The sequence below is a fragment of the Poecile atricapillus genome, chromosome 27 (assembly GCF_030490865.1).
Source record: "Poecile atricapillus isolate bPoeAtr1 chromosome 27, bPoeAtr1.hap1, whole genome shotgun sequence".
NCBI classification, from domain to species: domain Eukaryota; kingdom Metazoa; phylum Chordata; class Aves; order Passeriformes; family Paridae; genus Poecile; species Poecile atricapillus.
The window spans coordinates 4,538,528-4,560,881 of record NC_081275.1 but is presented as its reverse complement, the minus strand read 5'-3'; the positions used below and the strand labels follow the sequence as shown (position 1 = coordinate 4,560,881).

Here is a 22,354-nt window from a genome sequence, read left to right as displayed (position 1 = left end):
TCTTCTGAGCTGTTTTTGAGGGCATTTGTGTTGCCCTCCGTTGCAGCAGTCAGAATTTTAAATAGATTGCTTCTTCACATCTGGGATGGGAAGAAATTTTCCTTTAGGGATGTAAACTGGATGTGATGATGATGTGATTGATGTGATGTGATGTGATGTGATGTGATGTGATGGGATGGAGGAGTTCCACACCCACGTTTGGTCTCACTGGTGGGAGGCCAGGGCACAGGCTGACACTTTGCTTCCCCACTCCAAGGATGAGGGCCAGTTTTATGTTTTAAGTAGAGGCTTGCCTGTGTATTGCCAAGTGGGTGATGGAGCTGGGAATCTCACACCAGGTGACTTCACAGATCCATGTACTGGGTGTTCCCAGAGTGAATCCCCTGTATTGTCACAGTGTGCTGAAGATACAGGTCAGTGATGGAATTTGCAGAGGGAACACAAGTTGGAGTTTATAGGACACAAGAATTTTTGGAATACAAGACCAAGATTCTGAGAACCAGCATCCTCTGATTTCCAACTGTTAATAGCCCTCACTCACTGTATTTTGGTGCAAATCTAAGGAAGATTTCCCTGGAGTAATTTCATGAGAGGATCAGCAATCCTGTGCAGCAGCACAGGGAACTGATCCAGCTACAGCTGGTGTCCTCCAGCAGCAGCTTGGGTGTCTCCTGAGCAGTCCTTCCCTACTGTCCCTGTCCCCATCCCTGTTGTCCCTGTCCTGGGGGAGGCAGGGCTGCTCCCTGGGGGCTGTTCCTGGTTGATGGATCTGGCTCAGGTTTGTGCTGGCCCTGCCCTGCCCTGGTGCTGCTGCACCTCTGGGGGAACAGGAGCACTGGGAACATTTCTCCTGTTTAATTTGCTGCCCCAGTTCTGGGAAGGGGTGGATGGAAGCAGACTTGGAGTGGGCCTGGCTGGAACTGGCAGCAGGCTGTGGGTGTGAGGTGCCATGGAAACAGTGCCTGTGTGTGCTCCCATCTCCTGCCCTGTGGGCACACACAGCTCGTGCCAGTCACCTTTTCTCGTGGTGCAGAGCTGTGCCTGCCCTGGCAGCTCCAGAACTCCTGCACAGCCAGGCTGGGCCCTGCTCAGGCCAGTGTTCAGGCAGAGCAAACACAGCTCCAGCAGCCTCTGTGGGGCCAGTTCTGCTCTCTGTGATCAGGAACAGGACCTGGGGAATGGCTGGAGATCAGGAAAGGTTCTTTCCACAGAGGGTGCTGGCACTGCCCAGGCTCCCCAGAGAGCCCTGAGGCTGCCAGAGCTCCAGGAGCTCTCAGGGATGCACAAGGTGGGATTGTTGAGGTGTCTGTGGAGGGCCAGGGGTTGGACTCCATGGTCCTTGTGGGTCCTGTCCAACCCAAGACATTCCATTTATTCTATGCTTTCCTTTTTGGCTGCTTGAAGGATTCCCTGGCACTAATGGGGATCTCTTTTGTTTGGTGTTTAGATGGATCCTGAGTATCGGGTGAAAAAGTTCTTGGCTCTTCTGAGAGAAGAAGGAACGTAAGTACTTCTATTTTAAAGCAGTGTTTAAATTCTCTTTTCTGCTGAGAAATGAGCTGCTCTGAGGGGAACCTGCAGTGGGGTGTATCTGCTCTCATTGTTGGCCCCTCTGTATTGTCAGAGCTGTATCAGATCAGTTCTTTGAGCAGTTTGGGAGGGGGGAGGTCCTGAAGGTTTGGGAACCTGCATGCCTGAATTCTCTGCTTTTCTGAATTTACCCTTAACTTTTAAAGTGTCCATGAGATACTGGGCCAAAATTTACCTTTTTTTAGCTAAAGTAAATCAAAAGAGATTCTGCTTGAGTTAAAATCCAGCTGTTTATCTAAAATCTGGAATTCTGGTTTCTTGTGTCTCCTGTCTGAGAGAAGGATGTCCTACTCTTTCCCCATAGGTGCCACAGGGATTAGTTGAGCCCAGTGGGACAGTGGCATCTCCTAGAGAATGACTTTCTAATACATGTAGGGCAGTACCTGTGCTGGGGAAACTCACACCACTATCTATCCTGGCTACATGTGAGTGGGTTCCAGTGTGTGCTTGATGCTTTATACATGTGCATGATGCTTTCCTGATGGATTTGGCTTCTTTTGCAAGAGTCCCTACCCTAGACTGAAGGTGGACCAAAGTGCAAGATCAACAGCTGGAAAAGTGACCAACCTGGAGAACAAACACTGGGATCTTTACTCTTCTGTGCTCAACACACTGGACAAAATGAAATGCTCCCCTGATCCCCAGAGCCCCATGTGGAACCTGCATGTGTAGTGCAATACAGTATCTTTATTCTTTGTCTTTGATATTCTGATGTCATGTGGAAGTGTCTCCTAGAACACCGTGCTTCTGTCTCTGTGCAGCCAGGCTGCGTTTTGGGGTGAGCAGGGGGGAATGTCCTGTGAGCTTTGGGGCTGACCCTCACTTGAGTCCAGCATTCCTGCAGTAGGAAAGAGATCCTGGCATCCAATAAACCTGCCAGTCTGCTGGAGGGATGTTGAAGCACTGCTGTGTCTTACCCTGGGCAGGTGAAGGATTTCTTGTGGTGTCACCCCACCCCTCACTGAACTCTGAGCCAGACCCACACCCCACAGACAGTGCCCATGGGAGTCCAGCTCCAGGAGTGCCTGGATGCTGCACCCATTTTATTTATGTTCAGGTATTTTGGGGCCTGATGGGACACTGCTGGTGGCACTGGGGACTGGAAGAGGGCAGGAAAGTGTTGTTCAGAGTAGAGGAAATTTCCAAATCCAGTATTTAAGGCATCAAATCTTGTTGTTAATTCAACAACAATTTTAGGGATGCTAGTTCCAGCCTCCAGCTCTTCCTGAGTTCCTGTAGTTGGCAGCTTTGGTATCCTCCAGCCTCATTTTTATCCCTTTCTCCTGCCATGTTACCAAAGGTTGAGATTGCTCCTTAGAGACAGAGAGGAGGCCAAGCTCTGCAGGTGCACGAGATGTGTATTGCCATGTTTTTGCACTGAAATAAAGGAATGTATCAAACCTTGCTCTGCACTCCTTCCCTGGTCCTGTGGCCTCAGGGAGATGCTGTTGCTGGTGGCCTGAGGCTGCTCCCCCTGGGCTCCAGTCCTTCCATAAGGTTCCTGGAACATACCTCAGTGTGGTGGGGCATGAAATCAAAGCCATTTAGCAGATCTTAGCCAGTGTAGCTTCCTAAACTTGGCCAGACCCACTGTAAGGGCTAGCAGTGGTATCCAGAGGGGAGTTCCCAGGGAAGGAGGGTGCCCCTCATCCTTCCAGGCCGAGGTGGAGGTCCTGTTGTCCTCAGTGTGCTCACAGCAGTTGGAGTGTTTCAGCCACTCCACTCTGCTCCTCTGGCAGTGCTGTTGTGTTGTGATGCTGTTGTGAGTCCCAGTGGTGGTTCCCTCTCATTTTGTGTATGATCTTGTGAATTTATTTGTTCCTCCCTTCCCTCTGCCAGTCTGAGTGACAGCAGCACACAGTAACTTATATTTCAGAGTAAATGATGTAAACCTTATTGTGTCTGTGTCCAGAACTATATTGATGAATAAATATCTGGTTTAATTGCACATTCAATGGATTCAATAAAAAGCACAACTCCTTGTGATGACCTGGGTGCCATCTGTGTCTGGTGCTGGTGTGTGTGAGGAGCTCCTGGGCTGCTCAGTGTGTGCCTGAATGTGGATGGGTTGGATTTACCCCAGCCTGAAGAGCTGGCCCCTCTTACAGAAGTTAGTGAGAGAACTCTGCTCCAGCCCGTTCTGGAGCTGTGTGTCTGTGTGTGTGGGGTTATCCCACACCTGGGGAGGGCTGGAGAACCAGGGTGAGTGCTGGGTGTGACACCTGACCCAGTCCAACCTCTGTTCCAGGATCTCCATCTGAGATGTTTCCTGCAGGTGGCACAAGGGCAGCACCTTCCCAGCACCTGTGTGTTCTCTATGGCTCCTTCTGGCAGATTGGCTTTAAATGTATAATAAACAGACAATATTGCTTTTGATGTAAGGGCCAAATGCTTCACCCCCTTCCTTACCCTGTTTCATCTTGAACTTTGCAGAAATGTGTCCCTGAAATGGAGCTGGGGCAGATTTGAAAGTGCTGGGGATGGGTTTTGGGGGCACTGTGTGGGGTGGAGGAAGGTTTGGGGCAGGTGGGTAGACAGGGAGAGCTTCACCCCCAGAGCTGGGGAGTCCAGAACCCTCCATGGGCCAGGTTCTCTGGTTAGGTAGGACATGTCAGACACCCTGTCCATCCATGTGGATCCATGGGATGGCTTTGTGTGTAATTTGGGGATCAGAGCAAGAATACTGAGTGATTCTATATTTATTTTGCCCTTCAGACAGGTACATTTGAGAGCAGTGCAGTGGAAAATCGTGTGCACTTAAAAGCATTGCTAATGCGAGGGGGATGCTGCAGAAACACCCACAGAATTATTCATGGACAGGAGAAGATGTTTTTATATGGGAAAATTTGGACCTTGGTCTGTCCAAAGCATTGGAAGGTGATTCAGAGACAGCCTGTGAGTACATGTGGGGAGTGTACAAAGTCTGAAACCTGTTTTGATCCTTTTCTTAATTTCATCTTCTGGCTCTGCACAAGTCCCTGGCAGGAGGGGACAGCCAGGGGGGTCGGGCTCTGCTGCCAGGAACAGGGACAGGAGGAGAGGGAACGGCCTCAGGCTGGGCCAGGGGAGGTTTAGATGGAATATTGGGGAAAGTTTATTTGGTAACAGTTGTGCAGCCCTGGCACAGCTGCCCAGGGCAGGGGTGGAGTCCCCATCCCTGGAGGGGTTTAAAAGCTGTGGGGATGTGACACTTGGGGACAGGGGTCAGTGGTGGCCTCAGCAGTGCTGGGAATGGTTGGACTCAATGATCTGAAAGGTTTTTTTCCAGCCTTAAGGGTTCCGTGATTCTGTGCTGAATCTCAGTTGTGCAGACTGTGCCCTGGCACTCCCTGAATCAAAATCTCAGCATTCAGCTGTAAAATCTCTTCCTTTTGCCATCACTGTCTTGATTCCTATAACAGATGCCCCTGCCCATGCCAGGGAGTTGGAACTATGTGACCCTTAAGGTCCTTTCCAACCCAAACCATTCTGGGATTCCCTGAATCCTGTGGCTGTCCCTGTCCATAAGCAGCTGTGTCATGACCCACTGCTCTGTAGCTGTTCAGCAGGACCCTCAGAGCCAAACCACACAAGCTGGCAAGTGCATTTTTTTGAATTTTTACCTTTTCTTTAATGATGTACCACAAAAAATGGAAGTTGAAATATATTTTTCTCCAAATATATATATTTATATAATATATAATCTTAGTTAACTCAAGTATATACATTGTATAATAAATAATGCTTATAAAAAGAGACATTTTCTGAATATAAAATAAAAAAAAATCGACCTCTACAACTTTATACAAAACTTTGGATACAGCAGATTGATGGAAAAAGATCTTCCATTCAGTGCTAGAATACCTGGCTACAGTAAAATAATTACAAGGCAATAAATGTTCTATTTAATATTAAATACCTTTTCTTGATTAAAAAACAAACAAACAAAGAAGGGATTTTGTTTAAAGTTGGGTACTGGGAGTCTTTCCAGACATGGGATTTAATATATACTTTAAATAGATGCATATCAGAGGACGGCGTGGCTCCGGCTGGGGAGGCTTTTGGAGCTCTCTGGGATTTGAATTTTTGGGAGCAAAGGCTCCTGTGAAGGAGGGTCTGGAGCTCGTCCTGATGCTCTGCATGGGAGGGACCTGGGGTTCTGCTCTGCCTGAGGCCCCTCCCGAGCTCCCTGCCAGGGCTCTCTCACCCCTTTATTGCTCTGTGCAGCTCCAGGGGCTGCTCATTCCCAGGAAAAGAGAGAGTGGAGCAGCAGCCACAGCCCGAGTGGCCACCATTCCCTGGAATTCACTGCCTGGGGTGTGTTTGAACGTGGCTGTCGGTCCTGGAGCTCACCAGGACAGAGGGAGTATTTATTTTTTAATTTCACGGGTCAGTACTCCTGGAGGAGGCAAAGCCAGGGAGAGGGGATGTGCTCAGAGATGGGGGCACGGCCTGGGGAGCAGGGGGGGGACAAACACTGGGATGGGCCATGGGATGTGGGGGAGCCCAAACCCCTGCACAGAGCTGGGGGGTTTCCTGGATGATTGCTGACAGCTCAGTAAATCCCATGGGAGGGGAAGGGTCTGCCTGGCATTGTGCTCTGGGACCACAACTGTCTGGTGGGAAGGCTGACAAGGAGGCTGGGACAGAGATTTCCTCTGTCCCTGGAATCTCTCATGTTCAGAGCTGGTGCAGCAGCTCACCTGGCAGGTAACCCATCCCCAGAGAGATCCTGAGCTCCCTCTGGGGTGTGGAGTCACGTTAGGGAGTGCTGAGTCAATTGGTGCTGCCCCGACCCTTAGGATCCTCTCCTGGGCAGCTGCACGGTGGGGAGGTGGCTGGGACGATGCTGTCCCCTGTACGAGGTGGCAGCAGTGCCCTGCTCATGTCCTGGGCCAGGTGCCAGAGGGTCAGCTCTGGGCTCTGCCTTCCTGACATCCTCCTTGGGAGATTATGGGAGATGTGGGGAGCCCAGAGGGCAGAGGGGAGGGGGAAGGAGAGACCACCCGTGGGCTCTGATTGTGTGCTCAGACAGGTTTGGTTCTCCAGCATCACCTCGGAGCAGGAAGGAGGGAGCTGGGCTGGTGTGGGGGCTCCTTTCCTCTCCCCACTGCATCTGCTGAGAGCAGGACAGCAGCAGCTGGGGGAGCTTTCACTGGGAAAAATCCATTTCCACCTGAACCCCTGAGCTGGTTCTGCAGGGGCTGGACCAGAGTTGGGAGCTTGGGGGCAGCAGCTCTGCCTCGTGTGGCTGTGTCTCACTGGGACTCAGCTGTCCCTGGTCTCTGCTGTCCCCAGAGTCTGCTGTCCCTGCTCCTGTCCTGTCCCTGCTCCTGTCCTGTCCCTGCTCCCCCTGTCCTGTCCCTGCTCCTGTTCTGTCCCTGCTCCTGTCCTGTCCCTGCTCCTGTCCTGTCCCTGCTCCTGTCCTGTTCCTGCTCCTGTCCTGTTCCTGCCCTCCCTGTCCTGTTCCTGCCCTCCCTGTCCTGTCCCTGCTCCCCCTGTCCTGTCCCTGCTCCTGTCCTGTCCCTGCTCCTGTCCTGTCCCTGCTCCCCCTGTCCTGTCCCTGCTCCTGTCCTGTCCCTGTCCCCCCTGTCCTGTCCCTGCTCCTGTCCTGTCCCTGTCCCCCCTGTCCTGTCCCTGCTCCTGTCCTGTCCCTGCCCACCCTGTCCTGTCCCTGCTCCTGTCCTGTCCCTGTCCCTGCTCCTGTCGTGTCCCTGCCCTCCCCAGGCAGCCTGTCCTGTCCCTGCTCCTGTCCTGTCCCTGCTCCTGTCCTGTCCCTGCTCGTCCTGTCCCTGCTCCCCCTGTCCTGTCCCTGCTCGTGTCCTGTCCCTGCTCCCCCTGTCCTGTCCCTGTCCCCCTGTCCCTGCTCCTGTCCTGTCCCTGTCCCCCCTGTCCTGTCCCTGCTCCTGTCCCTGTCCCTGCTCCTGTCGTGTCCCTGCCCTCCCCAGGCAGCCTGTCCTGCTGAGGGCTCAGCAGTCACACCTCGTGCGGGTGAGGCTCCCAGAGCCTTCTCCACGCCCTGGGTGCCCTGGGTGTGTGCCCTGGCCGGGGCCATCAGGAGTTTTGTGCCGTCCTCTGCGGTGTGAGGCCACGTGTGGGGCTGACCATGGGTCTGATGGACCCCTGGGCCCTGCTCGGGAGCAGCCTCCACCAGTGGAGGCCGTGCTGTGCTTACTTGCAGGTGTGGACGTCGTAGACCCGCGTGCACTCCTGGCAGCTCACGTAGCAGCACCAGTGGAAGATGCAGTGACATTTCTCCTTGCGTTTCTCAGTCCGGGTGTTGTGGCCCCTCCCGCAGCACAGGAGGTCGCAGCCGTCGATGCCGTGGGAGGTGACGTTGCACGTTCTGTCCCTCGTCCCGAAGGAGCCTGTCTCCGGGTTGGGCTCACAGAAATTGGGGGAGTTCTCGTAGTAGACCAGGTCCCGCTCCGTCGGCGGCTTGAAAAGCGCGTACTTGGCCCTGAGAGTTTCTACCCAGCCCCGGGACTCGCGGTGCTTTTCCACCACCATCTCCGAGGCGCTGTCGTATTTATCCTTCAGGTAATCCCCGATGGCCCGGAAATCGGGCTGGGCCCACCAGCAGGTCTTGACCTCGCAGCTCCCCGAGAGCCCGTGGCACTTGCACTTGAGGTGCATGTGATCCAGGATGGTCTGTCCAGGGAAAACAGAGTCAGCAGCAGCCAGGGGAACACAGGCTCTGCTTTCCATCACTGCCTGTGCCACCTGAGAAATGTCTCACCTGAACTGTCTGGGAAGCCTCACTGTGAGTTTTGGGGGCAGTTTTGGGCACTACACATAAAAAAGGCACTAAGCCACTAGAGAGCATCCAAAGGAGGCCACAAGGATGGGGAAGGGTCGGGAGGGGTGTTATGAGGGCATCTGGTTTGTTCAGCTGGAGGAGACTGAGGCTGGACTTCATTAAAGTCTTCAGCACCCTCATGAGGAGCAGTGGACAGTATTGATCTCTTCACTCTCCTGACCAGTGACAGGACCCAAAGCAATGCCTGGAGCTGTGCCAGGGGAGGGTCAGGTTGGGAATCAGGGAAAGGTTCTTCCCCCAGAGGTGCTGGCACTGCCCAGGCTCCCCAGGGAATGGTCCCGGCCCCGAGGCTGCCAGAGCTCCAGGAGAGCTTGGACAGAGCTCCAGGGATGCCCAGGCTGGGATTGTTGGGGTGTCTGGGCAGGACCAGGAGCTGCACTGGATGATCCCTGTGGGTCCCTTCCAGCCCAGGATATTCTCTGGTTCTGTGATTGTGTAAGCATTGGCTCTCTGGAGATGCTGGGGAGCTTTAAAGATCTCCAGAGATTTCACACTACAAAAGCATGGCTGAGGTGGGCAGCTGCTCTGATCATCCACCCCATCCAATCCAATCCAATCCAATCCAATCCAATCCAATCCAATCCAATCCAATCCAATCCAATCCAATCCAAATCAAATCCAGTCCAGTCCAATCCAATCCAACCCAATCCCAATGTTTGATCCTTTTGTGGGGGTCCTTCCTCTCCAATGTGTGTGGATGATCAGAGCCCAGAGAAGCTGAGGGCTGGAGATGTTTCTGAGCCCTGTGCATGGAGACTGATCCCTTGCTAATGACCCTTCATTTATATCCCAAGTCCAACAGTTTGTACTAAAAAATGTGTGAAACTGGGAATCTACAGACAGGACTCTACACCAAAATCTCCTTAGTGTGGAGCAAGATAATCACTGATTTTGGATAAAATTACCGGAGTTTGGTGGGGGATTTTTGTACTGGAAGCTGTCAGGTTTCTCTCCTTCCACCTCTACCTGCTGTGGTGTGCAAAACCCATATCAGTGTTAGCTTCAAGCACTGTTGGAAAGGTCCCATTGGGTTTGCAAATGACCCAGGGCAGGCAGAGGCCCAGGTACCTGCTGACTGCAGGAATGGGATGGGATGGGATGGAATATTCCAGTTGGATGGGGCTGTGACTATCATCTCCTCCAAGGAATCATTGGGTGGGATAATGTTATAACAGGGAACATGCAGGAAGGGGGCACTGGGAACAAAATCCTCTTCATCCAGTGCTGACCTGGGCTTGGGTTTCCACACATGGCCTTGGAAGGTGCTCAGGATGCCCAGGGAAACTGTGGCTGCCCCACCCCTGGAAGTGTCCCAGGCCAGGTTGGACAGGGCTTGGAGCAGCCTGGGATAGAGGAAGGTGTCCCTGTCCATGCCAGGGGGGTGGAACAAAATGGGCTTTAAGGTCCCATCAACCCAAACCATTCTGGAATTCTGTTTGCACTGGAATCAAGGAATGTTTTAGCTCTTAACCCCACCTGTCTGTTTGGAGGGAGAGGAAATGCTGTGCCCTGGAAAATAATCCTAGAAAGTCACTGCCTGGGAATTCCTGTGGTCCCACTCCATCAGGAGGAGCTGACTGGGCCATCCATGCAGGACTGGCCACTCCTCCTGTCCCCACTGGACACTCACCGTCCGGCCGGCCTCGTTGTTGTGCCTGTTCATGGCCGAGCGCGCGTCCGGCCGGTTCTCCCGCGCGTCTGCGAATTCCCGGGACACCAGCACGCCGAAGTCGGCGTCCTCGCTGCACCCTCCCCATTTCCAGCCATCCCCCGGGGGTCCCTTGTGGTGGGAGTCACAGCCACAGATGGTGGAGGTGCCCTCGGCGCAGGAGCGGGTGACAGCGAAGGCCACCCCGGCCGAGGCGATGGCGTGGACGAAGGCGGATTCTCGTGTGGCTGCAGAGACACAGAGCCCGGGGGGTCATTGGTCAGTGCAACACTGGTGTTTTCCTTCCCAACCTCCCCCAGCAGCACCTAAACCTCGCTGAAAAGCAAAAGGTTATTTAGTTAATTTGTTAATGAGGGTTTCCCGGAGCGGGAGCTGCCAGTATTGCCCTTGGGCAGGAGTGGGGCAGGGGTGTGACTCCAGCTCTGGGGGTCACATGTGCAGCATTTCCCAAACAGGATCCAGGATTTCAGCCAGCACGGGTGCTCAGGGGTGAACAAGGCATCAGTAGCAGCTTGAGGGGCCTCAGGAAAGAGTTACTGGAATAATTCCTGGTCTGAGAACTCAGAGAGGGGCTCCATGCCAGGGGTTAGAGATGGAGAAGCTCATTGACCTGGGGAAAGGTGCAGGACACACTGTGGGAGAACAGGCATTCGACCCTTGGCCTCAGTGGCTGCGCTGACTCTGGCTGTCCCAATCGCTGTCGGTATCTCAGAACCAACTTCTCCCTGGGGACACCTTTTGGCACAGAGCTCTGCACAAGTGCAGCTCCCTGGGCAGGGATGGGCTGCCTTAGCCCATCCATAGGGATGGAGACTTTGGGTTTCTAACCCAGAGCTGATGTTGGAGTCAATCCAAACTCGTGCTGATGTGCAGGAGACTGGGAGGGGCTGGAGGCCGGAGCTCAGGGGCTGCAGTGCCTGGGCTGGAGGGTTCTGACTGCCTCGTGGGTCTGCTGTGATTGGATCATCGGGACAGCTGTCAGTGGAAGTGGGATGAAGCCAGAAATTTCTGCTGAGAAAATCACCTTGAAGCCAGTCCCCTCCTTCCAGAGCAGGAGCCATGAACCATCTTCTCAGCTGTCCCCTGCATCCCTGCCCTGCTCCTGCCTGGTGCCCGGGGGCAGCAGGTCCCTCTCCCCAGCCTCGGTCTCTCTGCAGAGCTGGGTCTGGCTCCCAAAGCCGGATTTCCCAAGCTGAGCTGGTGCCAGCCCGAGCAGGCTCTCAGGGGAGGTGGCTGTGGGTGGGTACCAGCTGTGGGAATGTGCAGCCCTGCCCGGGGAGCTCCCAGATGTGATCTCCACCTCCAGGAGATCTCCAGGGCTGCTCAGTCCTGCCTGTGCCGGCAGCACCTGCTGAGGTTTTAATCTCATTTCAGTTCAAACTCTTCCCTCCTTGCCCTTCCCATCTCCGATGTGCCAGCAGGGATCCAGCCTCTACCTAGCAAGGTTTTCCTCGGGGATCTTTCTCCAGCTGCTTGTACTGGGACCACTGGGGGCGGCGGGCACCGGCTGAAGGTCCCGGCTCCAGATGAGGTGTTTGAGCCTGACAAAGGCTCTTTGGGTGGCCCGTGATCCAAAGCAGATCAGATTAGAGGAGCCAGCGAGCCCTCCTGGCCCCAGCCCAGGACAGGGGGAGGACACGAGTCACTCTCGGGCCCGATGTGGCTCCGAATTCCCTGGGAGGTGCGGATGGGCTCGGGGAGCAGGGTCACTGCGGGGCCGGGCTGGGCTGGGACCGAACCGGGGCTGGGCTGGGACAGAACCGGGGCTGGGCTGGGACCGAACCGGGGCTGGGCTGGGACCGAACCGGGGCTGGGCTGGGACAGAACCGGGGCTGGGCTGGGACCGAACCGGGGCTGGGCTGGGACAGAACCGGGGCTGGGCTGGGACCGAACCGGGGCTGGGCTGGGACCGAACCGGGGATGGGCTGGGACAGAACCGGGGCTGGGCTGGGACCGAACCGGGGCTGGGCTGGGACAGAACCGGGGCTGGGCTGGGACCGAACCGGGGCTGGGCTGGGACAGAACCGGGGCTGGGCTGGGACCGAACCGGGGCTGGGCTGGGACCGAACCGGGGATGGGCTGGGACAGAACCGGGGCTGGGCTGGGACCGAACCGGGGCTGGCAGTGCCCGCCGGGCAGGGCCGCAAGGACACGGCTCCCGCAGCTGCCCCGTGTCCCCTCGTGTCCCCCGTGTCCCCCCGTGTCTCCCGTGTTCCCCGTGTCCCCCGTGCCCCCCGTGTCCCCGGTGTCCCCCGTGTCCCCCGTGTCCCCCCGTATCTCCCGTGTCTCTCGTGTCCCCCGTGCCCCCCGTGTCCCCCGTGTCCCCGGTGTCCCCCGCACGGTGCCGGCCGGGGGGGAGCGAGCTCCGAACAAACCCCTCGCCTTGAAATTGTCGCCTGGGTCTGGGCGCGGAGCTGGGAGAATTTCCCAGAGATGAAATGCGGGAGCGGCGTTCCCAGAACCAGGGGAGGGGCTGGCGAGGGAGGATTAGAGCCGCCTTGACAGTGCACCACTGCGACTGTCTCCCAGCCGGGCCCGTTACCTGCTGGGACACTCAATTTGCCATTGTTCCCTCGGTGTCACACTGTATTACCAGCATAATGCGGAATGTTTCCGCCGGCCAGCGTACCCACGGCACAGAGCACTGGCATTCCCCAGGAGCACCTCGTAGCAACGGGGCAATGTTCCCCTGTCCTGCCGTCACCCTCCAATCCCGCCAGCCCGGCTGGGAAATCCCTATTGATGGCGCTCCCCAGCCCCCCAGAATGGCTAAAGGGCGTGTGAATGCGGCAGCGATTTGAAACGACTGCGGCGCTGCGATGGTATCGCTCGCCCTGCCTCACAGTAGGGGAGGAAGCTTAGCTCTTTCTCATCGGTATAAGCTTATTTTTCTCTCTCCCTCTCTCCTTTCCCTCCCCCTCCCTTTAAGCTGCTGAGTTTATATCAAGCCGGCCCCTGATCCCACACACCCCTGTTTAGATGCAAATGACTGCGAGTGTCATGGCTGAGAAAAGCCATGGGTTATCGTGGTCTGCCTTTTCACAGCTCGTGTCAGGGGCTTAGCCGAGCTCACGGGGACCCCGAAGGCAGCCCGGGCCCAGCTGCCTCCCCTGCACCTGCCCCGGGATGCGCTGCCCGGCCCGGGGAGCATCGTCCCGGAGAATCTCCGGAGAGGAGCGAGGGCAGCCCGGCCTGGGGGGACAGGAGCACACGGGGTGGGGAGAGGGGTGAGCTCCTGCCCAGCTCCGGCAGATCCAGCCCTGGCTGCGGCTCCGACACCTCTTCCCCAGCCCAGGAATCGCTCTCCAGGTGCCCGTGGGACCTCCCTGCCCCGGGCACTCAGAGCCGGCTCTGTCTGGGGTTGACTTGAACTGAAATCATGGATTTCATCACTAACCCAGAGAATGGTGATTGCTTCCCCCCAGAGCAGCGTGTGGCTGCTGGCTCAGCCCTGGCTTTGGGCAGGACTTGGCTGGAAGAGCCATTGGCTTTAGATAAGAACTGACCTTATTTTACAAAGAAAAGGGAAAGGAGGGAGGGGGAAAGCAGGTTTTTCCTCCCTCCTTATCCCAGACTGCACACCTGCAGTATAAATCATCTTGGGGAATCTGCTTGTAAAAACATGATCTTACCCCACATTCAGGGGTTGGTTTTTTTGTGGTTTTTTGTGGTTTTTTTTTGTTTTTTTTCATGGCCTGGGTTAGACAATAACACATGGGAAAAGGAAAACCCCACAGAATCATAGACCTGCAGAACAGTTTGGGTTGAAGTCCATTCCATTCCACCCCTGCCATGGCAGGGACACCTCCCACTGTCCCAGGCTGCTCCAGCCCCAGTGTCCACCCTGGCCTTGGGCACTGCCAGGGATCCAGGGACAGCCCCAGCTGCTCTGGGCACCCTGTGCCAGGGCCTCCCCACCCTCACAGGGAAATTTTCCTTCCCAGTATCCCATCTATCCCTGCCCCCTGGCACTGGGAAGCCATTTCCCCTTGTTCACTGATAGATTCTTGTTCCAAGTCCATCTCCAGCTCTCCTGGAGCCCTTTTAGGCCCTGGAAGGGGCTCTAAGGTGTCCCTGAAGCCTTCTCCTCTCCAGGTGAGCACCCCCAGCTCTCCCAGCCTGTCCTTCCTTGCAGGAAGATCATCAGTGGCCTTAGGAAACCAAAGCCTGGGCAGCTACAGCAGCCACAACCTTGTGAATCTGAATCTGGGGTGGGAAATGTGGAGAAACCCGGGTGGGTGAAGGCAGAGCCTTGCCAGGGTTGTTGTTCAGCAGCTCCCAAATGGAGCCCTGGGGTTTCCCTGAGCTGCCTTTGGTGTTCCTTGCCCTGCCAGGGGCTGCAGGAGAGGCTGGAGCTGTGGCTGACACTGGGGAGGGAGTGAGGATGGCAGGGGAGGCTGTGGGAAGACCTGGAGGCAGGAACCCCTCGGGTATTTCAGGGAGGGCAGCCCTGTGCTCCCACACTGGCAGAAATGCTCAGAGCCCGAGGAGGAGCAGCCCAGGGAGGCTGGGACACAGCAGGGGCTGCTCTGCACCCTGAGCTCCCCTCCAATGGAGGTCACCATGGTTAATGTGTTTGCAGCTCCTTTAAAATGAAACTATCCTCAGTTTCTTTTCAAGCTCTATTAGAAATGACTTTTGATGCTGTTGTAGTGAGAACTACACCTTTGAAGCTTTTCCAAAATAGCCTCAATCTACTTGAGGGAGCAGAAACCGAGATTAACCAAGTTAATACTGAGGGGGAATTTCATCCAGGTGTTTGTCAGAGGTGAAACCCCAACCCTTTATTGGCCAAATGCAGCGTGTGAGCTGGGACAGGGATTGTCTTGGTCTTGGTTTTGCTTTTGGTTTGAGGGGCTGCACCCCTGGGTGTGCTGGAAGTCAGCAAAAAGGGAACAAGGACTGCCATGGTGGCCACAGGATCCGGATTATGGGCTCAAAACTCTTGGTTTGAGGAGCACCTAAAAGGCTCCAAGATGGCTGGAGAGGGACTGGGGACAAGGGATGGAGGGACAGGACACAGGGAATGGCTCCCAGTGGCAGAGGGCAGGGCTGGATGGGATATTGGGCAGGAATTGTTCCCTGGCAGGGTGGGCAGGCCCTGGCACAGGGTGCCCAGAGCAGCTGGGGCTGCCCCTGGATCCCTGGCAGTGCCCAAGGCCAGGCTGGACATTGGGGCTGGAGCAGCCTGGGACAGTGGGAGGTGTCCCTGCCATGACAGGGGTGGGAATGGGTGGGATTTGTCCAACCCAAACCAGTCTGTGACTCCTGTTGCTGCATCTAAGGAAGAAGCTGAGTTGGACAAGATAATCTTTAAAAGATCTCCCAGCTCAGACTATTCCATGATTCTCTGGAGGCTCAGGAGTGTCCAGCAGCCCCTGGCACTGATGAGGGCTGGTCCCTCACGCCTCACCACTGACAGCATCTCTCAGTTCATCACCAACCTTATCTCTCCCCTCAGCTGAGGAAGCTGTGCTGGAAAGGTTCTGGTTTTCTCTGTGACTTCTCAGCTGCAGACTCTGGGAATCTCAAAGGTTCCCTGCATTCCTCACTGCCACACAATGACACCAAACCCATCCTGAATCCGCTCATTAATTTTGAAGGCAGCAGGGAAAAGACACGAGCACAGTTCAAAAATGTGAATAATACCCACGATCAGATGGGCTGGGCTTTGATGTGTCCTTCTTTGCAGATGCTGCTGTTTATTTTTAACTGCTCTACTTACAGGTTAGTGAGACAGCAGGATAAATACGCTCTGGGAGCCTGGCAGTGCTGTCTGGAGATGCGTCACGGTGGGATTGGGAAAGCTGAACATCCAACGTGCTCACTCATTTTTCTCCATCTGTCAGAGGGGTTTCAGAGCTCTGGGTGATATTTTACCTTGTCAGCTCGGGGTTCGTGGAGATGCTGAGGCAAGTCCACACATGAGGCTTTGCTCGAGTCCCTGCAGCCGAAAGAACCTTAAAATATTCTCCATAAATTCAAAGTTCAGTTTGCTCATTACAGGCAGGATGGTTCAAATCTAATCTTTAAGTGCTTTCCCGCTGACAGAAATGGTGGTGAGAGATTTTCAGTGTCTCAATGCTTGAACAGTTCTTTCATAACGTGTTTAGAATTTTTATGATAGTTTTTTAATGATCGTTTTTTAAAGAAAATTAAAACTTTCTGATCTTTTAAGTGCTGAAATTTAGGACAGGCTTTTATTAGGCAGAAAATTAGAGTGTGTTGAGCCCTGCTGACAAGTTATTTGGTAGTAAATACAACAGTTACCCTGAAATACACCCTGGCATAACTGAGGGGAAATGAATCTCATGGTGCCTATTAGTGCTCTAATAAGACTTTACAATCCTGGTTCCTGAAAAGAATCCCACATTAACACAAAGCAATGATTTTCACTGAAATACTCGACTGACATTTCAGGGATCTGAAACAATACCTACCTTTACTGGGAGGCTGAAACTTGAAAAAAAGATACCATGAACTGTTTCTTTGCAGAATATTGGAGCTTTGTCAGAAAGATTCATCAGAAGTCCTGCATTCTCCAGGGGACTGTTGGGAAACAGTCCAAAGTCCTGCTCTCACCCCAATTCCTCCAGTTTCTTGAAGTCTGTACCATAAAATTCCCATTTCCAAAGCATCACTGGAAACAATAATTTCTGTTCAATAAAGAGATTTTGGCTTGCAAGGACCCAGGAAGATGAGGGGGAAACGGTTTTGGCTGTTTGTGAAGCTGTGAAACCAAGATGTTACCTGTGGATGTCCCTTGTGCTGAATGTGGTACGGGACAGGATGGAGAAACTGGAGATTTTTATTCAGTGGGAGTTTTTAAGCCACCACTGAGTTTTGTGGGAATGCCTTTTAACCTGGGGTCTGGGACATCTGAGATGTGGGACAGGTTATCACAGAGCTGTGCTGGGGAGGGTCAGGTTGGGGATCAGGGCAAGGCTCTTCCCCCAGAGGTGCTGGCACTGCCCAGGCTCCCCAGGGAATGGTCCTGATGCTGCCAGAGCTCCAGGAGCCTTTGGACAGAGCTCCAGGGGTGCCCAGGGTGGGATTTTGGGGTGTCTGGGCAGGAGTTAAGACTGGATGATCCCTGTGTATCTCTTCAAACTCAGGGAATTTTGTGATCCTATGATTTTCCCCTCCAGCACCTCCTTCCAGGCTGTTTTTGGGGCCCTTTCTCACTTCTTCCAGTGTAATGCTCCATGATCTCACTGGGAATCCCAATTTTATGGTGCCTCATCATTGCTCCAGTGTGCCTGATCCATGCCAGTGGATCTAGAAAGGTGGCATTTCAGGAGCAGGGGATGGAAAAGAGTTTGGGGAGAGGAGAGGGGAAATGAATTTATAACCTCTCCTTGTTCTCTGCTTTTTGGGCTTATTTGTGAAAAGTTTCATTGAAATCCCATTGAAAAAAAGCTTCATTGAACTGAGCCTGATCAGGACCATGGATTTCAGCCATGGTTCCTCACTGGTGGGGAAACCTGAGCCCAGAGACCTTCTGGGGTGGGCAGTTTGTGCTTCAGTGGCTCTGCCTTGATCCCAAGGAACTCAACCACATCCCCTCTCCTTGGCTTTTCCCGTGGGTCTGCTGGACCCAGTTTGGAAATGCTGCATGCCCTGGGCAGGGAGGTGGAGCCCATGATTCCAGAACATGTGAGAGTGCTTGGGAACCTTCCCTTTCCTGTACTTTATATCCTCCCTGGCCCTTCTGAGCTGCTGGGATGGGAACAGACCTTTCCCTCATTACCCCTTGTGATGGAACACACCAAAACCTTGGGAAAGAAATAAACTGGAGAAATCAGTGTTGAGAGCTGGCACATCAGACCCTTTCCCTGCCGTGTTCCCAGCAGAACAATCCAAAGCCCAGTGGAGCTCTGCCCCCAGCCCAGCTGCCCCCAAGCCCCCAGGAGTCACCTTTGTCCAGGACGGGCCCGAAGATGGCCAGGCTGTCATCGATGGTGGTGCAGTTCCAGCGGCGGCCCCGGAACTGGTGCTGGCACTCCTGGATGCCCAACTTCACCCCCTCGGCCACGCTGGGCATGATCTCGATGTAGTTGCGGCAGAAGCGGAGCTGCTTCGGGACGAGGCCGGGGATGGAGCCGCAGAGGATGGGCTGGGACCCCAGGGAGCTGTACTGCTGGCCCAGGGCCAGGGACCTGCAGGGGACAGGGGACAGTGTCAGGGCTGGGGAACAGCCTCATGCCTGGCCATGCCCTGTCCTGGTGCCACTAATGACCCCAACCCTGCTCCCACCATCCCCAGGGGGAGCCTGATGAGCCAAGAATTCAGGGGGACAAGGTTCTGCAAGCCAGGGATTTCCTCAGAGAGCAGAACTGCTGCTGCTGGGGTGAGAAGGGCTGGGGACAGCCCAGGCCTCTGTGGGCACTCAGCTCTGCATGGAGCCATTCCAGCTACTCCAAAGCACCTGGGAGCTCCCCCAGGGCTGCAGGATCTGACAGGGACTGGACCCAGGGCAGCAACACCTGGAGCCTGGGGAATACCCTGGGATCTCTCAGCTGTCAGGACAGACATGAGAGCTTCTCAGCTGTGCCCAAGGTGCAGAGTGCCCTGTCCAATGCCAGGTTCATCAGCAGAGGGATCAGCATTCCTGGGCAGGGGCTGCTCTGGGGTCAGATGTGTCAGTGCCACTGTTCCAGGCTGGCTGGACCTGTGCAGGTGCCCCTGGCAGAGACTGAGCAGTTCCACCCAGATGGACACCAGGCTTGAGGAGCAGCTGTGAGCTGGGGATGGTGCAAGACAGATCTGAAAGGATCCTTTCTACTGCTCCAAGGAGCTGCCAGTGGCCCAGCATCAAATGGTGGGAATAGTGGGTCAAATTGCTTATTTGGCCAGAAATTGTCACTGAAGAGTGGCACACAGTGCCTAAAGAAGCACTGAACCACCCAGTATTGCTCAGGAGCAGGGGCAGCCCGAGGCTCCAGCCCAGCCTGAGGTGTCTCTGCAGAAGGGGGGCTCAGGAGTGAGTGAGCAGCAGCTCTGTGCCAGAGTGACCATCATGAACTCGGGGTAGAGACCTCACTGTGCAGGTACCACTGGGCAAATAAGGAAGAGTTTTGACTCTGTGTGTTCTCAGCCCATGGTGGGATTGTTGGGGTGTCCTGAACAGGGCCAGGAGCTGGCCTGGATGATCCTTGTTGGGATTCAGGATTCAACTCAGGAGATTCTCTGATCCTTTGATTGTTTCTCTTGTACTGGGAGTCCACGTGCAAGAGCAGAGGTGAGGCCCCAGCAGTGCTGAGCAGCAGGGCAGGATCTCCTCCCTCTCCCCGCTGTCCCTCGGGCAGCCCTGGTGCCTCTCTGTGCTGCAGTGTCCCATGGCTGCTCCACAGTCAGGGTTTGGTCCAGCAGCACACCCAGGTCCTGCTCTGCACTCTTTGGCTGCTGGCCCCAGCCTCTGCAGGTGCACGGGGCTGTTTCTTCCCAGGGAGTTTTTCCCCAGGTCCTTTTGGTTGGAGTTCATCCCATTCCTGTCCACTGAAGCACATTCCAACCTGTGGCACCGACCACTTCTCCCACTGCTCCCTCAAGCACCTGGAGACTGTGTGGGAATAAAACAATCATTTGTAGTCCTTGGTTAATCCAGGCTGGGAGAGCCCTCAGGAGGGTTCAGAGCGGGGTCATTTTCCAGGTTACATTTGCTTTCTCAGGGCCTTGTCCTTCCACAGTTTGGACTCCTCCAAGGACAGAGATGTCACTGCTTTATGTCCTCACCCAGAGCTGCTCTTCCAGCCTGGAGGCTCAGGCTGGATGCTGAGCTGGCATCACTTGTTGATTTAATTACACATGAATGATTTTAAGGATGCAAAGGGAATGCCAGGGTACCTCTTTAGGAGAAATGTGTCTGCTGGAGGCACTGAACGAGAGGACCTGGCTCCCACTCCTGCCCCAGCTGTTTCTGCCACAGCTCCTGCTCCCTGTTTCTGCCCCTCTGTCCCCTGGGGCACCTGCCTGAGCCTTCAGCAATCTTTGGGCTCCACATCTCCCACCCTTGGATGGGATACACAGAGGCAGCCAGATGGGAGGGAGCAGCACAAAGGGCAGTGCACTGGGTCTGGCTCCCAGAGCTGCTCTGAGCTCCCAGCTCCCTCCCATCCCATGGGATGGGGGCTCAGCACTGCTGGGATGAGTGACAAGCTCCAAGGAACAGACTCTGCCCCAGTGATGCACTGAACAGGCAGCGCCTTCTCTCCAGCCATCAGCTCATTTTCATTTTCATTTTCATTTTCATTTTCATTTTCATTTTCATTTTCATTTTCATTTTCATTTTCATTTTCATTTTCATTTTCATTTTCATTTTCATTTTCATTTTCATTTTCATTTTCATTTTCATTTTCATTTTTTCTTTTTTTCATTTTTTTCATTTTTTCATTTTTGTTTTTGTTCTCATGTCAGTGAACCTGTGATTTCCCCACTGCAACTTAGTTATAAAACCTTCATTCCTCTTGTCCCATCATCCAGATCTCCCCAGGCGTGCTGGGAAGACACAGAAATCAGAAGCTGTGGCTGAGGGGTCCCATGGGCCAATGGGTTCCCTATAGAGTGGCTGAGATGTGAAAACGAAACAAAACCTCTTTGAAATCCAGATCTGGGATCCCAGGGGCAAATCTTGTGTCTTACACAATATGTTAAATCTAAAATCTCCACCAGAATTAAATCTAATTCAAAGGAGTTCAATCTAAATCACAAGAGCTCAAAATCTAAGTCACAAAATCTAAATCACGAGAGTGGGGATGAAGCACATAAGGAGAGGAAGCATCTCAGGGTGAATTTGAGAGATGGAGGACAAGCACAATTTTAGGGCACAAACACAACTCCAAGGCTGGCAGCTGCAGGACTGACAGACCCACATTTCCCTCTCTTGCTCTCTGTCCCTCCTGGCTGCCTGAGCTCACCCTGCTCCGGCTCCCGAGGGCACGAGGGGCACACAGAGCTCTGTGTCTGTGGGAGAGCAGAGCAGGGCATGAGGAGCAGGAGTGCCTGTGGCAAACACACAGAAATTCCCTTGCTCTTCCTCAATCCCTTCACTCTCTGATGGTGCCAGGCCCAGCAGGGCCGTGGATCCAGGAGCTGTGAGCTGAGCCTGTGCTTCCCATGGGCTGGGGAGAGCTCCTGGAGCCCTGGCAGTGAATGATCCTGTGCAGCTCCTCCTTCTGCTCCTGGGTGAATCCTTCCATCCCTGGAGAGGTGACTCTGTCCTCCCACTCCTCAGTGTGCCCACACCCATCTTCATCCTCCCTGGCCAGAAGCTCATCTTCCATTTGGTTGGGAAGGCACCTGGTGCACAGATGAGACCCAGGAGTGTTTGGAAATAGCAGGGTTTGGCCAGGTCAGAACTGTTCCTGGACACATGAAAAGCAGCTTTTAGGGCAGGTTTCCTGCCAGGGAGCTCAAAAGGTTCTGGGACATTTCTTCCTCCCTCCCTGGAGGCTGCAGTGCTCAGGGCACTCAGGACTGGCCTCACTGTGCCATGGGCTGCTCAAACCTGCTGGGATTTTCCAAAGGAACCCTGGTGAGCTGCTCCTCCATGGAACAGTGCTCCAAAATGCCTGGGGGTGATGCCCTGCTTGGAAAGCAGCTCCTTGGAAGGTGTTTGTCTGTCCTCTGCTGTGTGTGCAGGCCGTGGCCCTTGGGGTGTGCTCACCTGGCCTTTTACAGTTTCATGGTAAAAGAGAAACAAAGGGCCAGGAGGGGACCCAAATCCTGGGGAACAATCTGCTGGGGTCACCCCTTGCTCTTTCTTCTGCAATCCCATAACCTGCTGCTCTCTGTCCTGAGCCCTGGGAGCTCTGGGGGTCCTGGAGGTGGACAGGAATCTGCTCAGCCCTGGGTGATGCTGACATTTGTGTGAGGAGAGTGCTCAGCTCCAGGGTGGGACAGCCCCTGTGACTGCCCCAGCTCAGTGCTGCAGCTTTTCATGGAAAATGCAGGGAGATTTCTGGGATGTGCTGCTCTGGGAGTGTTTTCCGGCCCTGAACTCAGCAGCTGGAAGCAGATGAATTTGAAGAGCTCCTTTTTCCCCTCCCCATCCCAGGACAGCTCCAGCCCCGTGCTGGAGAGCTCTGGGCTGTCACCAAGGGCACATCTTGGCCCAAGGAGCACTGCCTGCATTGCAGCTCTCCTGCCCCTCCTGAGGGATCTCCCATAAATGGGGACAAGCTACAGGAATCCTGGGCCCCTCTGTGCCACTTGCCCTGACAAAATTGTTAGAATGATTTTACATTTTCCTCACTGGAGCCTCCAGCACACCGGGAGATCCACGAGGAGCTCCACAG

The 22,354-nt window shown here is 54.5% G+C and overlaps 2 protein-coding genes across 3 annotated transcripts in view; one reads left to right on the top strand and one right to left on the bottom strand.

Annotated features, from left to right (window-relative positions):
* Positions 1–3,579, top strand: part of NSF (N-ethylmaleimide sensitive factor, vesicle fusing ATPase) — a 73,275-nt gene extending 69,696 nt beyond the window's left edge. Inside the window, exons 20-21 of one of the 2 annotated variants that reach the window (XM_058857962.1) lie at positions 1,448–1,503; positions 2,095–3,579. In XM_058857962.1, coding sequence (XP_058713945.1) covers positions 1,448–1,503; positions 2,095–2,113 — 75 coding nt within the window. In that variant the 3' untranslated portion in view covers positions 2,114–3,579. Of the gene's footprint in view, positions 1–1,447; positions 1,504–1,894 lie in introns of both variants that reach the window. The other variant, XM_058857963.1, reaches the window with a different exon arrangement.
* Positions 3,580–7,740: 4,161 nt separating this feature from the next.
* Positions 7,741–22,354, bottom strand: part of WNT3 (Wnt family member 3) — a 41,203-nt gene continuing 26,589 nt past the window's right edge. The window contains exons 2-4 of the mRNA XM_058857999.1: positions 17,976–18,217; positions 10,020–10,285; positions 7,741–8,220 (exon numbers count right to left, since the gene is read on the bottom strand). Of these exons, the coding sequence (XP_058713982.1) occupies positions 7,741–8,220; positions 10,020–10,285; positions 17,976–18,217 (988 nt within the window). The remainder of the gene's footprint in view (positions 8,221–10,019; positions 10,286–17,975; positions 18,218–22,354) is intronic.